At 44.2% G+C, this 18,681-nt stretch overlaps 1 protein-coding gene across 1 annotated transcript in view; it reads left to right on the forward strand.

Moving 5' to 3' along the window:
* The window catches only part of LOC142495038 (V-type proton ATPase subunit S1-like), an 80,600-nt gene that overhangs the window by 19,738 nt on the left and 42,181 nt on the right, over positions 1 to 18,681 (forward strand). The window contains exons 2-5 of the mRNA XM_075599900.1: positions 5,195 to 5,321; positions 5,499 to 5,567; positions 15,264 to 15,457; positions 16,434 to 16,474. Coding sequence (XP_075456015.1) covers positions 5,195 to 5,321; positions 5,499 to 5,567; positions 15,264 to 15,457; positions 16,434 to 16,474 — 431 coding nt within the window. The remainder of the gene's footprint in view (positions 1 to 5,194; positions 5,322 to 5,498; positions 5,568 to 15,263; positions 15,458 to 16,433; positions 16,475 to 18,681) is intronic.

Genomic DNA, 18,681 nt, shown 5'->3' on the forward strand with positions numbered 1-18,681 from the left:
TTCAGAGTGCTGTGAGCTTTGGGGAAACCTGATTCAGATGAGGAAAAATAAATAAAATAACAACAGCTTGAATTACTGCTTTAAATTAATGGAGCTGAAATCTTTTCAGGGAAGGGAAAGACAACTCCGTAGCATATTGCAGTGGTTTTAAAATATTTCCTTGATTTGATTTGAAAACCACTGGTATATTGAATAAGGACTTTGGTTGGAGTTATGGCTACACCTTTCTGGTGCTCTGCATAGGGGAGAAGGACAATTATATATATTTTTTTAATAGATTTTTTTTTATTGGTTTTACAAACATTAAACAACAATATTACAATACAGGAAAAAAATAATAATAATACAAATATTTTTTTATAAGAAACACAGAAAAACATACTTTTACACAAAATTGTTTTTGGTATTGCTCATCATACTTATAATTTCAAAATTCAACACATTAACACAAATAGTAATAAAAAGAAAAAACAGATAATAGCATTTTCAAAGATTAACATCAAAGCTATCACCACACAGCCTCCTAACAGAATCTGGCATAAAATTCCCCATTCACTATCTCCCCCATCAACAATATACCATCATATTTCCTCAAAGGCAAAATTATCTGCGACCCATCACAATCAGTCTGAGGAGACCCCAAGAGGTATGCTCAAATGTCTGTCTGATTGAATCGCTATCTTGTTGCGACATAGTATCAATAAACTTTTCCCATTTAAAAAAAAATTCTCGTTTCTTAATTCTTTATTTGTCTCGGCTTTTAATTTGTTCATCATCATCAATTTATTCAGATAATAGTTTAAAATATCTAAAGTAGGGGGTCGAGACTTTATCAATTTCATCATCACTGTTTTCCTTGCTGCAAGCAAGACAATCTCTGCTAGCCTTGGGACATTGTTCCTTGTGTGGCAAGGTGTCCCCTCTGGGCTTCCCCATGTTTCCTCTTACCTCTGATCACACTACAGAGGGGGCTGGGGTGTTCGGCAAGTGCCGGGGGCGCGCGGGAGCAGGGCGGGCGGTCCAGGTTGGTGAGCGCATCGCCGGAGCTCCAGAGAGCGAGTGCCGGGGCCTTACCATGGGAGAAGCGCGAGCGTGCACAGCACAAGTTCGTGTATGTGCAGGGCATCATGGGCAACAGTGGCCAGTGGGGGAAGGGTGGCGCATGCACAGAGGACGCAGGGCAGAGGCGGCGATTATATGGTAGGCTCTGCATGGGGAACTACAGCCCCCAGGAGGTAATGGGGTTGCCTGTCACATGCTGCATCAGAGCCAATGGGGCTCCAGGATTCCTCTGCCCCCAATATTGATACTATTCATGCGCTGCAGACCACAGCTTAGACTGGGACATTACCCCGCTTAGCACTATCAGTGTCAGGGACACAGTGAGATGCCGCACGGTGAAAGCCCTGCGGTCCAGAACCAGACCATCAGAGACTATTATCAATGTGGGACCCTCCAGATGTATACCACACACCACGGAGGCGGACTCATCGCTGACATCGCTGGGTCAGTGGATCCTATCTTCTACAGCTCGCCTGGGTGTGGACACACCCGGCAGGTACACAACTCACCAGTGCACCAACTCAACACTTTAGTGGGGCAGCGCTGTCTCACACATTTGGTGAGTTGGCTCTTGGGGGACACTGGGACGGTCCGGTGCTAGGAGCCCAGGGCCCCAGAGCCCTAAGACCTCAGTACCTGGGGGGAAACCCCACCGGGTATGGACACAATGTTGGGAAGACACGGTGAGTGGGTACGGCCCTGCGTGGCCTCTGTGAGTGTGTGTCTTATCTTTATTATTGCTTCAATGAGGTATATAGTAAAACTGTTATGTTTTATACGTGTGTATTCTTTATTGTCCTGTAACGGGGTAATTCCGCCCAGCGGAATCCCATACAGGTGGAGGCGCTACCGATCACCAACTCAGGTACACCCCAGGTTCCCAGCATCGGAGGCTCAGGTTTCCTATGAGCCACAGGTATCACACCTCACCACATACACGGTAGCCACATATCTCCCAGGGGGTGGAGGAAAGTGCGCTACACTTGCATTAATCTGTTTCCATCTTTCCATATTTCCAAACAGCAAGGCTAAGGGCTCTTTTATTGTAGTTACTCCAATAACTTCTTGCATATACTGCACAACTTTATCCCCCAAATCATAAATAACCACACAATCCCACAAACAGTGCTTTACATCTGCTCTTTCCTTAGAGCACATGGGGCTCTTATTTTTAGATGTATGTATCCCCTTATAATTGATATCAAAAGCATAATGGGCCCTATGCAGTATCTTATATTGCATCTCTCTCCACTCCTCAGAAATTATAATTTTCCTAACCCGATTTAACCCTTCGAGTAACAGCCTTCAAATCCTTCAATTCCTGGGAAATCTTTTTCCCATCTAGTGAACATTTTTCTTAGTTCCTTCCCAGAGTCCTTGATCCTAATCCAATCATATAAATCTGAGATAGACTATTTGACCGTCCTTAAAAAAGGCATCAAAAACATCTATTTCCGATAGATCTGATTTATAGCTTTCCATACTCTTGCAATAATGCATTACTTTTATATGTAACGGTGTTTCCCCCACCCGATGGGAGATCCCCCTGTTACCAGGTGTATGGTGCATGCTACCTGTTGGTTCACAAGAGGCTGAGTTGTCCGTCGATTGTTGTGGGGACTGCAGAACAGGCTTCTGGGGTTAATACCCGACATTTACTCCATGGTACACAGGGCCTCCATCTGCCGGAAGATCCAGATGTATGGAGGCGATCTCCTATGGTAGAAATGGTTACCTCTCCCTCCAGTAAGATCACACACCAAACAGGAGGTATATTCAACTGGAACCAGCTTTATTCCTGTACACTTCACAGCAACACAGCGGTTCTCTGCCTAACCCAGTCTCTTTTCTGGTCTCCCAAACTCAGGATGGTCCCTGGACCTTCACTACAGGTCAAGGCCCCCCACAGCAGTCCTTGCTCTTCACCAGCCCTCTAGTAGGACCAGGGGAATAGGTGATCACTCACTCTCCCTTTGGTAAGAGGACCAGGCCCTGCCAGTGCTCAGCATGCCGGTGTGATACCATGTCTCTCTCACGGTAGAGACACACTAAAGAATTTGGGGTTGTACTTCCCTTAAGTACAGTAGGGGGAAGGTACCAGGTCTGAACCCAGTATTGGGTAGAACATAGACTTAGTCACTCCTCCCCTGTCACTCAGGGGACTGCCTGTGTGGGGAAACCCCATAATTGGTACTGGCACTGCCTGCTCTTACCAGGACTTGCATGCCAGTGAGGGCAGAATGGTAGCCAGGAACCAGCCATGACTACATAAATAAGGGAAGTGATGTGTTCGAGGCAGTCCCATTTGTTCTTTCAGATCTTGGAACATCAAGAACCTACCATTGTTCACATCTACCAACTGGTCCAGAGTTCTAATCCTCTTGTCTCTCCATATTGTATCTTAAAAGTAGCCTGCATCTTACAATAATATTTTTATTACCCAATAACAAGTAGATAGGTCAAAACACAGGGAGCTAAAATGATGACAAAAGTAAATGACTTTCCAATTCACTTCATACATCTAAATCAGGGGTGGGCAGAATATGTTCCGCGGGCCACATCCGACCCATCAAATTAATCTATTCGTCCAACCTCAGGTAGGGCCCCCCTCTCTTCACACCCGGTGGGGGAAAAGAGTGAAACAGGTCAGTGAGAAAAAGAAGAGGGGAGAGTGAGAGAAAGGTGCATGCAGAAGAGTGAAGGGACTAAGAGACAGAGAAGGAGGGCATGTAGGTGAGATGCAGGTGAGAAAAGAGTATGTAGGGGAGAAGCTGGAAAAGAGGGGAACATGTGGCTGAGAACCTGTTGAGGAGAGGTGCATGTGGGGGAGAAGCTGGCGATGAGGGGAACATTTGGGTAGAATCTGGTGAGGAAAGGAACATGTCTTGAGAAACTGGTGATGAGGGGAGCATGTGGGAGAGCTGGTGAGGAGGGGAACATGTGTAGGGTGAACAGATGTCCTGATTTAGCCAGGACAGTCCCAGTTTTTAGGTCTCTGTCCTGGCTTTTTGGGTGCTATCCCGGTTTTTGGATCCCCCTGTTGAGCACCAACTGCGCATGCGCAAAGAGCGCTCACCAACCCCGCATGCACGATCTGCATTTGCCGGCTGCTCGTGCTCCTGCGCGATCGGCACTTGTCCACTGCTCATGCGCAATCAGCACTTGTCAAGCTCCGATCGCGAATGCAGGTGTGACCAGCAAACACCGTTCACGCATGCGCAGTCATCAAGTGCCAATCGCGCATGCACACGAGCAACCGGTAAGTGCTGATCGCACATGCATGGTCGGTGGTCACCGTTCATGCATGCGCAGTTGGTGCTCGCTGTTCGCTCATGCGTGACCTCTTTTTTGCCGGGTTTTCCCCGATTTTTGCCGGGACAAATATGGTCAACCTAAACATGTGGGGAGAAGCTGGTGACGAGGGGAAAATGTGGGGGCTGGTGAAGAGGGGAGCATGTGGGGGAAGCTGGTGAGGAGGAACACACATTTATAATAATAATAACAATAGATATTAAATAAAAAACAGAAGTGCTTACTCCATAGTGTAAATAGTACAAAATATTATTTCATATGCACTCATAAGGGAAGATTATAAATAGGCACAGAGAGATAACATCTCATAGGCACCAGCACATTTCACAGCAATAGAAGATCCTTTCTGAAGAATCCAAGTTGTTTCAAATTGTGGTAACGTCTCATTGCTAAGGGAGGAGGAGGAGTAAAGACACTGGGACAGGGGAACCTGGTTCAATTCCCGGTGTCGGCTCCTTGTGACCTTGGGCAAGTCACTTTATCTCCCTGTGCCTCAGGCACAAAAAAACATAGATTGTAAGTTCCACGGGGCAGGGACCTGTTTTTGAAAATGTCTTTGTAAAGCGCTTCATAAAACTAGCAGCGCTATACAAGAGCAAACAATTATTATTATGGCTACTCCGCATGCAGGTACACAAGGTTATCTGGACCAACATATCCGACCACAGAGGAAAGCACGGGATGATACTGTGACATTACTCTTTTGACCAGTCAGCCCTCCTGGGTTGGATAAATTACCAAAAGCTTGAAAGTCACTAAATAATAATTTACGTTTGTGAAATATTTGCAAAAAAAATAATAATGTTTTTTCTCATTTCAGCTCCATGTGGGGATTTGCACCAGCGGTAATTGATGGACATATAACTTCAAAGCATGAACTGCACAAGTTACTACAACCGGCAATTACTGCAAACCCAAAGAATATCATCATGTTCCTTCAAGATACAGTATGTACAGTAATTGGAACAGATAAAAAGTAGTACAGTAGTTGTTATTATAGATATGTGTGTATATATATATATATATATATATATATATATATATATATATATATATATATATATATACACATTTATATATATTGTATATATATTATCTCATCTTCTCATTTTCTCCTTTTGTAGCTGAGTATCGAGGACTTCACGTATTACAGTTCAGTCTATGGAAGTGAGAACCCATTGCACAATGTACAGGCAAGTCTCTATTTACGCTTTAAATGATCTTTTAGCATGGGGTAGTTTGTTAGAAATTGTATTGTACAGTTGTGAAAGAGTTGACATAAAATGTAGTGTTGCTGTGCTTGTTTTCAAGACGTTCTACACCTAGCTATGCTAAGCTATTGGAACTTAATTTTAGAAGGGCTTACACAGCATATATTGTTACACTTTCACTACAGCATGGGGTCTGGGACACCTGGGGTCCCTATGATGTACTAGATCAGTTGTGGCCAACTCCAGTCCTCAAGGGCCACCAAAATGTCAGGTTTTAAGGATATCCCTGCTTCAGCACAGGTGGCTCAATCACTGGCTCAGTCAACAACTGATCCACCTGTTCTGAAGCAGGGATATTCTTAAAATCCAACCTGTTTGTGGCCTTTGAGGACTGGCATTTGCCACCCCTGACATAGTGAGTACGTCATACACTTTTTGCGCTCGTATTTTAGGGCAGATCATGTTCTGCGCTCTATACGCAATTTGAGACGCAGGCAAATGGAAAGGGAGAGCTCCTCTTCTTCATTTCCCGGGTTACATCCGCGATCACGTGGTCGTTTTAAGGAGCGGTCGGTCACGTGATCACGATTTGCCAGAGAGGCGGTGGTACTCGGGTGTTAAAGGGTTAAAAAATTAAATTTAAAAAAAATAAGTGGAACAGACTTTTTAAATATTTTATTTTTGAAAAAGGAACTATGAGTCTCTAAATAAAACAGTAGTGGAAAAACTATATATATTAATCTGGCAATATCAGTACAATACAGTACCTTAGGTTGTTGAGTTACAGGTATATAATATATACTTATCAATTGTATAATTTCCTTTGGTTATAGAGTAGTATGGGCAAACCCATCATGCATTAGGAGTGACCTATCCATATATTGTATCACATTTGGTTTTGGAAAATTCTGTTTTATTTTGTTATACATAAATCATATGTAATTTGTGGCAGATTGCTTTGCATTCTGTGACCAGACAATCATGAGCCATACTGTCAATAATATAAACTATCCTGGAAGAAAGTGTGTGTGTGTGTGTGTGTGTGTGTGTGTGTGTGTGTGTGTGTGTGTGTGTGTGTGTGTGTGTGTGTGTGTGTGTGTGTGTGTGTGTGTGTGTGTGTGTGTATACTTATTAAGGTTATGGTGGGTACAAAAAGTGACTAAAACCCTCCACAGTAAAGCATAAAGCAACTGTAAATATTCCTGTATATTCATTTGCATGTCTTAGACAGGTCTGCAACCCTGTCTTTCACCATTATCACCCAGCACACAGCACTTCCACTGCAGCAAGGGATTCTGGGAAATGACATGCAAATGAGGAACTGTGTGCTCATTTGCATGTCATTTCCCAGAATCCCTTGCTGCAGTGGAAGTGCTGTGTGCTGGGTGATAATGGTGAAAGACAGGGTTGAAGACCTGTCTAAGACATGCAAATGAATATACAGGAATATTTACAGTTGCTATATATATATATATATATCTATATCTATATCTATACATATATTTCTCTAAGAATGTCTGCACATCCCTCTGTGATAGGCTGAATGGTCTGTCACTCACCCAGAGATAGCCAGTGAGGATGCACAACCCTCCCCCTCTGTGATAGGGTGAATGGCCTGTCACTCACCTATGGACAGCCAATAAGACTGCACATCTCTTCCCCTCTGTATTAGACTGGGTGGCCTCACAGTCACCCAGGAAACACTGGGTTAGGGGATTTTAATGGCAGTGAGATGCAGAGGAGAGTGACAGGTGCTAATGTCCTCATTAATATAATCTATGTATCTATATTGTCACGGGAGACCAGGTTATTACCAATCCACCAATGTGTAGATGTTCAGTCAATTCATTTCCCTTTTCACAATAAAGCAAATTACATTATATTAAAGTATCTTTTAATACACTTCTGAGGCTTGGGGGACAGGGAACAGAAAAGGGAAAATTTTGTCGTCTTATTTCTATCTGCCATCTTCCCAACACACTTTTCCTTGGACTCAGTTTGCACTCTCAGAGTCCCCCCCAACCTTATATATGGTTGGAGCACCTACGAACCCTATCATGGTTGTGAGTCACCTTGGCACTAGCTGGGGTACTTCCCTTAACCTAGGGATTCCATCAGCTACAGGAATTGATGTTTATCCCTTTGCCTCATTCTCCTTTCTGGGCTGTGCTGAAGCAGGGTACCCTAGTGGTGAGTCGCGCTTGCGTTTTTAAGGGGAGGTAATGCCTTGGCAATGTGCCTACATGTATCAGAGAATCAGGCATGGTTCCCGGGTACACTTATAGGGGAACCGACAACTCTGGACCCCAACCTCCTAGGCACATTCTGTCAAAGGTTCCTCCGCAAACCCCCCCTTGAAGCTCATACCCCAGCAATCCCTGCTTGATTGCATGCCCGGAAAGGGAAAAACACAAACAATGCTTTTATTACAGACAGTACATTGGAATGGTACAATGTTACTGGGCCCAAGAGCTAACTCTCTTGGACCATTATACACGGAGCAGGGGTAACCAAAACGGTCTTGACCTTTATTGTATAGCCTGGTTACCCCCTCCCATCATACCTTCCCTCTCAAGATGAAGGCTCTGTGGAAGTCACATCATCAGGTGGTTCCACAAGCCTGGATGTCCTTGAAGCTTTTGGGTCACTGGGGATGTCCTGTCAGGAGAGTCCATCGGCATTAGAATTCCCACTACCCCTCTTGTGCTGTATGGTGAAGTCAAACTCCTGAAGGGCAAGGGTCCAGCAAAGTTATTTGCCAGTCTCCCCCAACACCCTTTGTAACCAGTTGAGGGGATTGTGATAGTGAATGACCTGCCATACAAATAGGGCTGCAGTTTCTTGAGTGCCCATACAATGGCCAAGCATTCTTTTTCAGTAGTGGCATAAGCCACCTCTCTGGGCAGCAGCTTCCTGCTCAGATAGACAATGGGGTGTTCACCCACCTCCTCACCCACCTGCTGAGTACAGCGCTGATACCGTAGTCGGAGGCATCGGTCTGTACAAGGAAATGCTTCATGTAATCTGGGGCTTCCAGGCTGGGAGCACTAGCCAGTGCCTGGAATGCTTCCTCACAGGCAGGAGACCAGGCTTCCAGAACCGAGAGTCATTTCTGCGTTGTCAGTCAGGGGTTTGGCCAGGGCACTATACTGTGGGACAAACTTCCTATAGTAACCAGCAGTGTCTAAGAAAGCCATGACCTGTTTCTTGGTTCGGGGCACTGGCCAATGAATGATGGCTTCTATCTTTGCCGGCTCTGGCTTGAGATGCCCTCCCCCCCACTCTGTGCCCCAGATACAGAACTTCTGCCATACCCACTAGACACTTGGTAGGTTTAAGTGTCAGCCCTGCTTTCCTAATTCTTTTCAGCACCACTGCTACATGCACTAAGTGGGCTTCCCAGGAATTTCTGAACACAGCTATGCCATCCAGGTATGCCCTTTCAAAACGCTGCATCCTATTGCCGATCCTATTGTAGATATTGCAAATCCTCAGTAACCTATTTACCCAGCGTTGGAAGGTAGCCGGGGCATTCTTCATCCTGAATGGCATAACTAGGAATTCATATAAGCCACTCGGAGTGATGAAGGCTGACTTCTCGTGTGCTTCCTGGGTCAGAGGGATTTGCCAATACTCTTTGGACAAATCCATAGTGGTCAGATACTTTGCACTCGCAAGCTCATCTAAGAGCTCTTCCATTTGGGGCATGGGATAAACATCTGACACCGTCTGAGCATTGAGCTGCTGATAGTCCACACAGAACCGAGTGGTTCCATCCTTCTTGGGCACGAGACTACTGGAGAAGCCCAAGGGCTCTGAGACGGGACAATTAGCCCTATGGCTGGCATCTCCTCCACCTCCTTCTCTATACTCCCCTTCACCTCTGCTGATACCCAATAGGCATTCTTATGCAGAGGTTTCTGATCCCCAGTGTGGACCAGGTTATCAGTGATATGGGTCCTGCCTGGCTTATCCGTGAACAGGACCCTGTGCTGCTGTAGCATAACTCGTGCTTGCACCCACTGGGGTGCACGGAGCTGAGACCCTATCTCTACCTGCTCCACTGTGCCCCCTTGCCTAGCTTCCCCTAGGAGGTCAGGCAGAGCTTGGCTCGCCGGGTCCCCCATCGGTGGGCTACAGATAGCCATCACCGATGCCATACATTGAAAATATTCTTTCAACATATTAATGTGATATGTCCTATGTCTCCCTGTCTCTCCATCTAGCTGTAGAACATAGTTGCACTCTTTCATCCGCCGGAGAACTGTATACGGGCCAGCCTGCTGAGTGGGCTTCAGAACAAGCACTTGCTGCCCAGGGATGAGCTCTCTGCTATGGGCATGTTGTTCATACCAAGTCTTCTGCTTGATCTGAGCCTCCATGAGTTTAGCCTGTGCTAACCCCATGAGCCTTTCTAACTAGTCTCTGAGATCCACTACATACTAAAGCACAGAAGCATCAGTAGCAGTGGTCTCCCCTTCACATCCCTAATGGAATAGGTCAAGCGGACCCTGGACCCTGCGGCCATATAGAAGCTTGAAGGGTGAGAAGCCAGTGGACCCTTGTGGTACCTCTCGGTATGCAAACAGCAAATGCTGCAAATGAGTCTTCCAGTCTTTCCCTTCAACCTCTATAAATGCCCAAAGCATCTGCTTGAGGGTGCCATTGAACCGCTCACATGGTCCATTTGTCTTGGGGTGGTAAGGGGTTTACCCCGCACAAATCCCAGAGACCGGGAAGCAATTCAGACATGAATTGCATCTCGTGATCAGTTAGGATCTCACTTCGACATCTTACTCTAGCGAAAATCACAATCAATGCCTTAGCAACTGTGCTAGCTTCAATGGTGGCTAGTGCTACAGCCTCAGGGTACCTGGTGGCAAAATCCACCACCATGGGTATATAGCGCTTGCCAGTCCAACTAGGGATCTTCAGAGGTCCCACTATGTCCATAGCTACCCTCTAGAAGTGTTCCCCAATACCGGTAGTGGGTTCAGGGGAGCCTTCACACGGCCTTAACACAGTGACCTGCCTTGCCTAATCGCTGGCAGGCATCATAGGACGGAAAAAGTCTGCCACTGCCCTGGAGGCCCCTGGCCATTAGAAATGCTACAATAGCCGGGCTCTTGTGCAAGTGACCTCCTGATGCCCCGCTAGTGGAATTGAGTGGGCTACCTGTAGTAACTGCTGCCTATACTCCCTGGGTACCACTAGCTGTCTTCTACCTGCCTACACGCTGCCTGGAGCATTAGGAGTTTGCTCCCTGTACAAGAGCTCACGGTGCCAAAGATACCGGTCTGACCCACTCTCAGAGGCAGACTCGGACGCCCAGAATCTCATGCCCTATAAGTAGGGATCGAACCACACCACATCTCTGAATTGTGCCCCCATCTCCGGCCACTTTCCCTCAGTCACTAAGTTGGGTGATGGGGAAACAGGTAAGTTGATCAGTACATTGTCTCGAATCTGTCTGGCTTACCTGCCTGGTCTCCGCAGAGACCCCTGGAGCTGTTGGTTCCAAATGCAGGGGGATGGTGAGATCCACAGTGGGCAGGGGTACTAAAGGCTCCCTTGCCTGGGCAAGGGCATTGCTTTCGCTCCTGATGATGGCTGCTACCGGAGCAGAATCCTCTGCGAAGGAGCAGGTGAGCTCTGGTCCAACAATCCCCCTCAGGGGCAACGCTGTGAAGCCAGTCGCCGCCGTGGGACTGGCACAAACAGAGGAACCGCAGGCAGCCATCCAGCAAGTGCAGCAGCGGACCCAGATGGAGATTTCTACCCCTTCTACAAGTGGCACAGCAGAGGCGGCAGACGAGCATCCGATTGCAACTGTCGTGTTGCAGTCGTTACCGAGTAGCACCTCAGTGTCCAACCAAGGCAAACCACCCACATCTCTCATACCTCGACTGGCACCCCAGTCAAGGAACACCCAGGTGACCTGGATTGAACTAGGTCCCCCATCAGGCATGGTACCTGCATCCCTGTTCCCAGGAGCAGATCCTCTGGATTGACTATGTCAGGTCTCACCAGTGTAACAGTGGCACCAGAGTCAAGCAGGCCGACTGCCTGGCGAGCACCGATGGCCGCAAATGCTTCCTCGTCACATTCACATAGTTGGACTGCAACACGACAGTTGCAATGGAGCCCCTCTAGCTCGGGCACACGGGGGCACTGAGTCCAACAACGGCACTCCACACTGGAAGCTGAAAGCAGCTGCAGAGGGGAGTACACCAAAGACAGCAGAATTCCAGCACAAGAAGCGGTGCTACCAGTGCAATTGGACTGGGCAATCCAGATTGTCCGGAGGAGCTCCGGTCCAACAATCCCCTTCAGGGGCAACGCTGTGAAGCCAGTCGCCGCCGTGGGACTGGCACAAATAGAGGAACCACAGGCAGCCATCCAGCAAGTGCAGCAGCGGACCCAGACGGAACATTAAGTACTGCAAACTGTGATACTTGGTGGCTTTGCACCCCTCCATCCACTGGGATGAGTCGGGCGGCAAATATCATGTGAGTCTCCCGGCCAGTCTTCTCTCCAGACCGGAACATACACCAATATGCCTCTAGAGTGAGGGCATACTGGCACAGTAAAAGAGCCTTCACATGCTTAGTCATTGCTGTCCATTGACAGGATCTCTTGGAAGGTCTTCAGGGTTATCGGAGACAACCAAAATACCCTGTCCCGTTCTAGCACACGGAACCAGAGACACTGATCTTCAAACACCTTGAGAAATCTGTCAATGTCGTCAGTGCCATCTACAAACTTGCTGAAGCGGTAGTGTGACACCCTTAGCAGTGGAGGTTGGTCAGGGTCTCACCGGGGTCTTAGGGGCTGCACACCTTGAGAAGCTGCAATCAAGTGCAACCTCTGCTTAAAGGTGACCCTTTCACCCTAAATGGTGATGAGAGAGGTAAGATCTGTGGTAGAGAGACCGTTAGCAATTGGAGCTACTACGGCTGCATTCCCTGGGTCACGCTCACCTCCTGGGTCCTCTTCTTCACCGTTCTCCTCCTCTTCCTCTGCCTCCACTTCCTCCAGGGCTGGAATATTATTAATCATAATGTTATACAAACATTTAACAACCACGTTACCCTGCCAGAGTACCCAAACCTTCAGACAAACCAACAGATCCCAGATGTGGCCCCCAAACCCTGGCCAGGTACCGCCCGGCCCCTGGCTCCTTTCAAATTAATCGACCATACTGAGGCAGTTCCTTGTACCCACTGCCCAGCGGTGCAGTCCCTTTCATGGACTGCCCTGCATAGGTCTCAAAATATCACCTTTCCCCCCCTCTGACAGAGTATTATTTCCCCAAAATGAACCAACCTTGCTGCAGCACCCAGCTTCCTCCTTCCCATATAGCTGCTACCAGCCCATCTTCTCCCTCTCCCAGTGGTCATCCCTGACTCCTCTTCCATTTTATTAACCGCTTTGCCCCCAGCTAGCCACCTCAACAGAGGAGGAAGCCTTTCCCCCTCTCCCCCTTAACCCCAGGAGCATAGTGAGGGGGCTTAGCACCTCGGTCATGCCCTTCCCTATCTGTTAGGGCTCTTTGTCCGTCACCCACCTTGAGGTTTTCTTATTTCTGGTACAACAGCTTCCAAACCTCACTATTGACATGGAGATCATTCTTTGAACATTATTTATCTCAAATATTTGCCTATAAAATACTATGAATTCATTCCTAGGTATCAGAAGCTTCCTAGTATGCATGTTTCTAAGCTTGTGGATTAGTCTGAACTTGATGGAAATATTTATTCACTGTGCGTTATTTACATTTGCTAATGTACACACACTGTCATGATTCCATTTAATAAAAATCTCTTCCTCTTACTTGTTCAGTAGATCGGAAACTGGAAATATTCCTTTCTAATTTGCAGGTTTAAGATATTTTGTAGGTTTTGAAATGTTTTAATGGGCCAAGGTATCAATCATAATAAAAAGAGTCTGTCTGTCTGTCTCTCTGTCAGGACCATAGCTCCAAGACTGTAAAACCTAGACGCCTGTAACTTTGCAGGCATACTGAGGGGACCCTGTGAGTGTGCACCTTGTGGTTCTTGATTTAGTTTTATTGAAACGCGTTTAATTCTATGGAGTTATTAACATTTCTGTGACAAGCAAGTCAGCCAGTGGGTGTTGTATTTGGTAGGCTATATATCTGGCTTGTGACATCCTCATGCACATAGCCTGGTAGCTAGAAAGTTTAGTCTAGAAAAGAAAAAGAACTCAGTTTGAAAAGCACTCTGTAGCCTGAAGTGAGGTAAATGGTTGTAATTAAAATCAATTTTTTTAATAGTATTCAAATTAAAATAAAGTGTGAATACATTTACCTCACTTCAGGCTACTGAGTGCTTTTCAAGCTGAGTTCTTTTTCTTTTCTAGACTACAGGTACATTTCTCAGCCTAGCACCATAAACACTACACTACTTTGATCCTATATGGAGTATTACCTTCCCTACCCTCCCGTCTCCCCATCCCCCTCCCCTCCTACCCACCAGGTGTAGCTAGAAAGTTTACACAGAAATCAGAAAGCTATAAAGTTTAGACAAAAAGCAGGCAAAGAAAGAGAGGTCAGTTGGCACGTGTGGAGAAAGCAAGAATGCTGGAGAAGGAGAGAGAGGAGGACAGAATTAGGAGGAGGACTGAATTGGGGACAGCATAAGGTATTAAAGGAAAGTGATGGGAGGGAGAGATAAGGGGGGGAGACTAGGAGGGAAAAGGAGGGAGAAGGGGAGGAGGGAGAGAGAGAAGGGGAGTAGGAGAGGGAGAAAGGGAGATGGAGAGAGAGTGAGATGAGAGAGGGGAGAAGGAGAGAAGGAGAGGGAGCAGGGTAGAGGGAGAAATTCACATACAGTTTACACAGTATTGTCATTAGTAGCCCACAAACTTTGGTCTGATTCAGAGACATGAGCAAAGCTTTGAGAATTTCTGTAAATGTAAGCTTATATACTGTAGCTGTGTATTTAGTGCTAAACACAGCAGACGTTACACACATTAGGTCCCTGTCTCAAACTAACTTTGTTTGCTGAAGTACAGGGAAATTAAGGACCATATTTACTAAGCAGTGTCTTGTGGAGTATCACCTATTCGTATACATTCGTATACATGAAGGCACTCCTTTCCCTAAGGTCTCAATGTACTGAAATAGTAAATTAATTTCGTATCTCAATCATAAAGTTCTAGGAGCCATATTGCTCCTGTGGAAATATAGAACACAATAGAATCCTTGCAGCTTTTGATACTTTAAGTGACATAAGAAGAAATAATTCTTCATAGATTAAATTACAGAGTACTCAGCTGTCAAAATGTCAGAGGACTTCTCCTAGTGCTCTGTATGTACAGTTACATCCCTACTAGGTCAATCACAAACATAACTACAATACAAAACTACAGTTCTTTTTTTTCTTGATTACAATTAGCATCTGCACCAGATAATATTTTATTACAGATTTAGCAGCTATTAATGCTCCAATGACACGTTAAAGCGGGGGGGGGGGGGACACAACCTGCCACCGGTGGTATAACACCTGCTGCATATGTACCGTAAAGTTTGGTTAAGAGAAAGTACTGCAAGAGTAAATGAAGCCCTAACTTAGTTCATGTGTTTCATCTAATCTTTTAATATAACTTCCATCGCAGCAGACATCTAATGGTTACGTACTTATGTGTCTATTACAGGAAATTCTCAGCTCCTCATCATCTTCTTTAGTTCTACCTGCTGTGGACTGGAAGACAATTGACAATCTGCCTGTCTACCTTAAAATCCAAAAGGACTGGAATCTAATCAGTATTGATAATTTAAACGTGTCATCTGTGGAGCTGGACAAATACAATCCCAACCTAATTATAGTAAAACTACAGTCAATACCCAGGTACGGAAAATAATTGAATGTATATAAAGCTGCGGATGCATCTTACCAAGTCATTAGTATTATTATGTGTCAACTTAATAATTGTATATATAATGTGTGTGTGTGTGTGTGTGTGTGTGTGTGTGTGTGTGTGTGTGTGTGTGTGTGTGTGTGTGTGTGTGTGTGTGTGTGTGTGTGTGTGTGTGTGTGTGTGTGTGTGTATATATAATTTTTTTATTTTTTTATTATTATTATTTATTTGTTATATAGACCCTTTGGTGGCCTAAAGTGTAGGAAGACACTTGAGAACTGTTCCCATTTGGTCCTCAATGAGGATGAAAACAATACATTTGTGATCTTAAAATCTCCTCTCAACTAAACACATGAAGGATTTTTATTTTGTTCATTTGCTTTATTTGGATTAGCCATATATGATCAGATTAATGAATACAGTAACATGTAATAGTAGACACATTTGCTATGAAAACCACTAGATACTTTGCATTTTCATTGGATGAGCATGGACATTTTCTATATTTAATATTATACACAAGTTTTTGTTTTTTTGTATTTTTTAACCTCAGATATCTTTTCTTCAGATGCAGTCAGTTAATGTTTTATTAATGGTCCAATTCTATTTAATAATTCCAATCCTATTAATTACTCATATGATATGTAACATAATCACAAGAACAACTTTCTAATTACCAAACCATGTACCTGAAGTCATGGCTGTTGCTTCAAGGGAGAACAAATGATGGCTGGAGATATCTCCTGCTGTGTAATTTCCCAGTGTAGTATGGTTCCAGGTACACCAACATTCCCTGAGATTTTCACTAGTAAATCAGTGACAGAAGTATAACAGACCATTAGTAAATTACTTTCCAAATTTTGATTGAACTTTTCCATGTAAACTAAATGTGTATTCAGATTTGTACTTACGTGCCCTTATTATTTCTGTTCATTATTAATACTATTAAATATATTTGTTATGCAGATCAAATGAAATATCTGCGGCTAAGGCCTTTTCTGAAAATGGTGAGTCACAAAAATAAGTAATGTTAAGCTATGTCTAAAGAGATATGTGTTTACTTACACTACGCATTTAATCGTTTGCGATTGCAAGGATTTACAGATGTACAACTTCTATACTCTTACCTTCCCCCTTGATCAATTAAAAAACATATTTATTGATTCTGTTTTTTCCTAACGTAATTTAGAGCCCTTTAAGCACCCTTGTCTTTAACAGTGTTCACATGACAACCCCTGAGCATAAATGTAAGTAGAAGTGTGGTTGTACTGTGCTGTAAAGCAAAGGTTGATGACATTCTTGGTAGCTATAGCTACAGTTGTCTCCTTTCCATGGAATGCTAAATAAAGCATCATTGTCTCTAAAGGCATTTGAATGATTTAATGAGAAGGGCACATATGTATGGCTTGTTACATACCTTGCAGCATTTTAACACAACACCATGAATAACAGAAATAGCAAAGATACAAATTAAATACACTCGTTTTTAAAGAAGCATGTTATCTATACAGTAGTACAGGTTGAACATTTCTGTGCAAAATACCAGATGATATTGAAACTATCATCTCCAAGATTTTCAGTCATGATGCCTTACTTGCAAAAGAATGTCATTAATAAAAGGAAGAATGCATTATCATATAGTGCTGACAGTGTGTGCAGTGTTGCACATAAGAGCATAGCAAACAGTGAGGAGCATGCATTTTAGATCTTGGGGCATTGCTTAAAAATACTGTGTGGTCTAAAAAGCTCATTTACATGTATGTGAACTTTTCACACATTATTACGTGTGGTAGTCTGTAGAAGATCTACTTTTCTATATGAGCAATCAGCTAAGATATGCAAAATGTAGTCATGATAGTCTAACTTCGAAAAGCAGTAGTAGGGACAAGTTATGGCTCCCTAGAAAACTGATAAGGGTGAATATTGTATCCAACTTCTCCTCTGAGTCTTACTGTACATCTCTACTCTAATCTCCTACTATACCCCATCCCATCCCTTACACTCGGCTGAAGGCTATCTCCTCTCTGCTTCATTTGTCTGTACAGCACGCCTACCTCTCAAACCGTTTTAACTTTTGGCTCCCTACTTATGGAACACCGTCTTCCCCCTCTCCCCAGTATCGCCAATCCACTTCCCTCCCATCTTCAAGTCCCATCTAAAATCTCACCTCCTTGTACTCCTGATGCACTTACAGTACTTGCCCCCTCTAATATGTTCTCTAGTGCACTGGCTCCTATTGTATTCTGTAAATTGTAAGCTCTGTAGAGCAGGGACTCCATCATTCCTTTTGTTTAACTTCTTGTTTAACACACTTGTGCAACTTTGTGTATTATCTCCATGCACTCTCTGCATTATAATTCTCCAACGCTCTGCATACATTGGTGGCAATATATAAATAAACATACATACCGTACATATCTTTTAGAAATCCCAAAATATATATCTTAAAAATCAGTATCTCTACAATATAGAAACCATGGGCGGATATCAAAATTATGTATATAACCTACCTACACAAAATAGTGGAAGTAAAAGCAATGTGTGTAAAAGGGACATACAGTAAAGAGAAGTCCTTCTTTAAATTTACCAAGAAATACCTTCAGCATTATTATTTTGCAGGTTTGCAATCAGAGCAGACTCCATGGAAGAAGAGGTATGTTCCTCAAAAGGGAACTTACCTACGTGATTGATAAAAATGTCACTATTACAGAAAAGGGGAGGCTAATATACTATGAAACTGTTTTCTGTGAAGACTTCAGTCCTATTCAATTGAAAAGAGATACATTCTTCTCCAACACTGGAAAAATACTAAAGAGGGGAAAGAGCAAGAATTCATGTGGCCAGCCACTTCCATCTGTCATAGCCATTTAATTACAGTCATTGTGAGTCTAATTATAGTAAGCAGATGCCTTTTCAACAAACAAAACATAAACACAGACACACCAAAATGTGTTTTCAGTCAGTCATTAGTCTTACCTGGCAAAATACCTTCCATTTAAATTGTATTATTTTAATTACTTCACAATCAACACATTAGCCATTGCTATTACTCTTTAATTTTGAGGTCGATTAATTGGTAACCTACCATATTAATCTTTTAGCATGAGCCCCTCTCTTACAACCACCTGGTGATAACTTCTGAGCTCACAATTACAAGAAAAACGGAGCATATTATGTGTGTAACTGGTAATGAGCTTTGAATGTGTATCACCAT

The sequence above is a fragment of the Ascaphus truei genome, chromosome 5 (assembly GCF_040206685.1).
Source record: "Ascaphus truei isolate aAscTru1 chromosome 5, aAscTru1.hap1, whole genome shotgun sequence".
Lineage (NCBI taxonomy): Eukaryota > Metazoa > Chordata > Amphibia > Anura > Ascaphidae > Ascaphus > Ascaphus truei.